Below are 5542 nucleotides of genomic sequence, written 5' to 3'. Positions count from 1 at the left end.
TGTCTTTTATTCATTGATTCTTATTATTTTTTATTGGTTTGGCGGATGGGATGGATGCGGATGGATGGATGTCGCGATGGCATGCATGGATCGGGATGCGGCTGTGATGGAATGGGATGGGATGGCGGATGGATGGCCATCTGGCCTATGGCATGGCAATCGGATGTCGTGGATGGCCATGCGGATGGGATGGGATGCATGGCAAGCGATGGATAGATGGAGCCATGGATAGATAATAGCTATAGATTTTTGGGCCGGTATTTTCTTCAACAAGCGCGTCACCAAACAGATAATGCCCACTGATTTCCCGGGCCAACGCCCGGGTATCGCTAGCCCTTTGTATTTTAATGTTTTTTATCTTTGCATTCTATTATTTTTTTACTGTTTGGCAGGGATGGGGTGGGATGGGAGGGGATGGGAGGGCGATGGCCATGCACATGGGCATGGCATGCATGCGCATCGCATAGGCATGCATGCCATGGCATGGCACCTGGGATGGCGATGCCGGTGGCGACTGGATGGGCACTGCGCGAGGGATGGGATGCGATGGGATGCGAGATGGCATTGGCATGGATGCGCAATGGCATGGCATGCGATGAGACTGGCATGCGATGCGCTGCCGATGATGGATGGATGGATGGATCATGCTATGGATCTCGAGAGAGAGAGAGGGAGAGAGAGAGAGCGCGAAGGGAAGAGATAGCAAGAGCGAGAGAGCGAAAGAGAAAGAATGAGAGACAACGAGGGAGAGCGAACGCGGCGATGGGAGGGTGCTCTTGATTCGTTTGCCCCTGAGTTTAGCATCAGAACACCTGCCGTCAGGTGAGCGCTGTCGCTCTGCGGCACTTGTTTTGTCTGTTCTATTCTTCTCAATGTTTAACAGTAAATCACACAGTCACTACGTTAAATGTGGACAGAACGAGTCCAAACCGTAAAACGACATATATAACCCTTGAGTAAAACTAAAAATGCAATCCATGGCTGGGAATTAAGTGTGTACGAAGCACGAGAAACTGAGACAGGGTTACGGTTTAAACTAACTTATAAACACAACATGTATATTATATACAGGTGGCTATCACTGGGATGGACTACCCTCAAGCCCTGAAGTAGGGGATTATTCTGTATTACTCCTGTATCTCCCTGTTAGCTCATCACATAATCAGCGAATCTAGCAGGTTGACAGTGACTTCTAGTGGGTCTCTGTGACCCACGTGGTTGCACAGGGGGTTGTTGGGTACACTTGCTTGGTGACGCCTTTTGTGATACATGGTCCATTGACTCAACTTCATAAGGAGTAAAGCGTTCTTGTGCTGGTGCACAGGGGTGGCTAGGATATCATTTTCATAATACCTAGACTGACTCTCATCCCTCGCAGGTAGAGATAAAGCTGGTGGTATGCACGGTATAGTCGGTGGGCATGGAGCTTCAGGTAGGTGATCATCATCTGATCCACTCTCCTGATCGTCAAATGGGGTTCGGGGAAGACATGTTTGGTATACGGGTACCTCGATATGAAGCATTGCGCAGCTGGCTACCCACGAACTTCCGTATATTGCACCACTGGCCCTCAATACTGACTACGAGGTTCCTATCACGAGCGCAGTACTTGTTTCGATCGGCATACACGTACACTAAATCACCCACAACTACATCTGAGAGAGGCGTCTCTATCCTGTTGGGTGCATTTGACTTTTCACTGTAGCTGTGATTGGCATTGAGATTTTCCTGACATTGCTTCGAGATAAGCATATGATCTGACACTGGGAGTCGGTAATTGGAGAACTGGTCTCGCGTTGTGTCCACATCTCCCTGGCTGACAAACCACGTCCACGAATACGTGAGTTTAATCTGGCCACAGCCACTGACAGGCAAAGGGGGGAAACACACCTGCACATGGGATCTTGTCGCAAAATTTCATCCTGCAATTCTTGAATGGCCCGTTCTGCAACAGGGTTTTTGTTTAGGTTTTTGATTCTCCCTATTTCAATTGACATTCTATGTTGGCGTAATAAGCTGATCGTCAATGAGGGCCTTGAATCCCGGGGCTGGGTCTGTACGGATGACGGCAATGGGGCCATCTAATGTCCGCATGTCAATACACAGGCGCACTAGAACATCTCTGAGTGTGTCATGACGTTCGTTATCGATGAGCATGGCGGCCGTATACGATGTAACACATTCTCTGACCACTAGGATTAACTGACGCTCTCTCTTGATTACATCTGCTGCGAAGGAAACGCCCACTGTTTCAGGTGGATCAGTAGAGCTCTGTTCAACGCTATGGCTAGGGACTTGTTTTAGTGCTGCACACTGATGGCAGGAGCTAATGATGCGAGCAACTGTCTTGTCCAAATTCAAGGCATAGAAATACCTATGGACTACAGCTTTAAGTTGACTGCATAACGGGTGGCCAAGCTGTAAATGTAGGGATGTAATTAGCCCATCTACAATTTGACGAGGCACGATGATACACTCAGTAGAGGGTAGGAATGGTACATCACGTTTCACTACTAGCAGTCCATCTCTGGCAATGGTGGCGATATTAATATACCGTTTGACGTCTCTGATGTTGGTCAGTTTCTTTGACGGTCGAGTCCCTTGGACTAAATGTGCTCGGGTGCGTCTCAAGTTTGACGTACCAGTCAGTATATCACTGACGATTACGGGTCGAACAACCGATTCCTCTGACTGCTTGACGAATGAACAAATTCGGCATGTTAGTTCATTGCAAATGGGGGCATTGCGACTAACAAAGTCGGACGGTAAGATGGAAACTCCCGCAACGTGACGTACAGATGCCTGATATCGGTTAACTGTAGACAAAAACGTATAAACCCTGGTGCTTGCGGAGAATTCACCGCGACATAATTTGTCAAATGCTTGTACGCACGGCTTACTGTCTGTGAGTATGCAGGTCTGATGCTTCGACTGGATAATATATGGGCTAAAGTGTTTTGTTGCGACAGCAATGGACAGGGCCTCTACTTCACAAGGAAGCCACTTCACTTGGTGCCCCCTCAACTTGGCGAGCAATTTCCTATCTCGCATAAGGTAGAGCGTGGCTCTGATGTCAGGTTCCTTCACGTCACCATCAGTCATGATCCATAACTGATCCTCAGGCCTTGGTAGGTGGATGGACCTATGTGTTTTGAGGGACTCCTGAGCTCCTCGGAAGGAACATTGTGCCTCATCGTTCCAGTTAATCTTGTCTTTGGAGCACATCCCTGCAGTCATATCTTCTAGTGGTGCTAGTATCGAGGCACATCTTAGCAATACTTGGGCCAAGACCTTATAAGCTCCAATGTAGGATCTCAGGCCACATACATTGTCAGGGCGAGCACATGTAGATATAATGTAGCGATTATAAGCACTGTTCTATGGAAGAACAGTGATTTTCGTCAGAGAGGCGGTGTTTTGGACAAATTTCTGTGTGGCGGCTGAGAATTTGAGCGAGGCGGGTGTCAATGCAGGGAAAACACTGCATTAATAAATATTTTTAATAATTAAATGTTTTCAATCTAGAAATATATAGTCTTCATTGCTCTACACTACGTAACGGGTATATATGTCAAGTCCAGTGACACTTAGTACCAATCTGGTGATTTACTCCAGCTAATCTCCCAACACCTTTAACCACATTGGCTGTACGTGTGCTCAAACCCAAGCCAGGGTACGTTTCTCAGGGTTTAAAAACCTAGCTCTTAGCACAAGTGACTGTGAAGCACTTGTGTGTTGGATAACCAGGTAAGATGGCAAGCCTGTCTCTAGTAATTGGGATATCAAAAAAACTGCTGAGGATGTAAACCACTCGGGCACTAACCACCCTCATTGTCTGTAAAGAGATCAGCTTGCTGGGACTAATTTCAACTTCTGTGAGACCTAAACTCATTTTGTCATAGGGTCAACGAATAATAGAACCCTTGGGTCAAAGATCCACTACGAGCAAAACAAAAGAAGATAGGCTAAGGTGTGTCCTAAAGGTTGGGTGGTTAGCCTGTTTATTACACTTGGCAAGTAACTGACCAAGTAACAAAAATAACAGGAAAAAACAAATGGAGAAAATCGAATTCTCTGCCAATCCCGTGACACCTGGACAGGTCTCCACTTGAATAGCAGACTGTACACAGGTACTCTTGTGAGAGAGAGAGAGAGAGAGAGAGAGAGAGAGAGAGAGAGAGAGAGAGAGAGAGATGCAGAGGGAGGGAGAGGTGCGAAGAGAGGGAGAGGTGCGGAGAGAGGGAGAGGTGCTGAGAGAGAGAGAGAGAGAGAGAGAGAGAGAGAGGGGGGTGCGGAGAGAGAGAGAGAGAAGGAGAAGTGCGGAGAGAGAGGTGCGCAGAAGGAAGATACCTGACCCCCTCCCCCTCATATACCTGACCCCCCTCATATACCTGACCCCTATGGCATGGGATGGCATGGCATGGCATGCGATGAGATGGGATGGGATGCGGTGCGATGGGATGGGATGGATGGATGGATGCATGCATGGATAGATAGATAGTTAGATTTTTTGGGGTATTTTCCTTTCAACCAAGCGGTCACCAACTGAGTAACACCACTGATTTCCCCGGGCAACGCCGGGTATCCCGCTAGTTACAATATATACGCTCTTGAATATATGTACAGTAGTCTATCAATAAATCAATATTGATAGACTCCTGATATGTAGTATAGTAACAAAGATCCATGCATAGATATTGCATTTTGATCTACCTGCGCCATCTACATGTCATTTCTTACATTATTTTATTCATCTAAATGTGATGTCATGAAAACTTCTAGACCTCGACACCAGAGGGCGCTAGTTGAATGGGAGCATAAAATTTTATTAGATGGCGTGTTCGTGTTCCTCAAATATTTCTCCTTTATCGCTTCTGTTTTCTTAGCAGATCCTTCTTTAACGAATATAAACAAGCTCTTAAGTCTGTTAAGGTCATAATGGCCGACGTAGTGTACACAAATATCAAGGATTTGAAGCCATCAATGAAAAATTTGAACATGATTTTCATTGTCCTCGAAATAGGTAAGGGTGACGCAGAAAATCTATCGAACGTTTTTATCTATGCGCATGCGTGTTTATTTGTTATGGTAACTAATGATAAGTAATGATAGGCGTGTAATCTTTATTATTTCACTCCTTGTCCCGTGCTTGCCTTCATCTACACTGACTGGATCATGATGTGGTGTGTCTGTGATTGTGGTAACAATGTGAGTGAGTAAAACCCCAAATGAACAAAACAAACCACGCACGATTAATTATAAATATAATATTAATAATAATTAATCTAACTAAGTTAAGCCTGACTGTCTTTCCCTCCCCGCGCACGCAGTCTGACAGTGCTGGCATCGGACGATGGGGTGCCGCGACTCAGCGGGTCCGCGAACCTTACGATCGACGTGACGGACGTGAACGACAAGCCGCCGTCGTTCCACGCGATGACGTACGACGGATCGATCTACGAGGAATCGGTCTTACTCACCTCCGTTATACAGGTATGTGTGTGTGTGTGTGTGTGTGTGTGTGTGTGTGTGTGTGTGTGTG

At 46.5% G+C, this 5542-nt stretch overlaps 1 protein-coding gene across 2 annotated transcripts in view; it reads left to right on the top strand.

The window, feature by feature from the left end:
• The window catches only part of LOC106809948 (SOSS complex subunit B2-like), a 24491-nt gene that overhangs the window by 9839 nt on the left and 9110 nt on the right, over positions 1-5542 (top strand). Inside the window, exon 1 of one of the 2 annotated variants that reach the window (XM_014813189.1) lies at positions 4812-5023. The exons of the other annotated variant lie outside the window; for it this stretch is intronic. Within the exon in view, the coding sequence (XP_014668675.1) occupies positions 4939-5023 (85 nt within the window). The 5' untranslated portion in view covers positions 4812-4938. Of the gene's footprint in view, positions 1-4811; positions 5024-5542 lie in introns of those variants that run through there. 2 annotated transcript variants of the gene reach the window in all.

This window comes from Priapulus caudatus, unplaced genomic scaffold (assembly GCF_000485595.1).
Source record: "Priapulus caudatus unplaced genomic scaffold, Priapulus_caudatus-5.0.1 Scaffold398, whole genome shotgun sequence".
In the NCBI taxonomy this organism is placed as follows: domain Eukaryota; kingdom Metazoa; phylum Priapulida; class Priapulimorpha; order Priapulimorphida; family Priapulidae; genus Priapulus; species Priapulus caudatus.
Note: the sequence above shows the minus strand (reverse complement) of the source record. Positions and strands in the feature narration are given on the sequence as shown.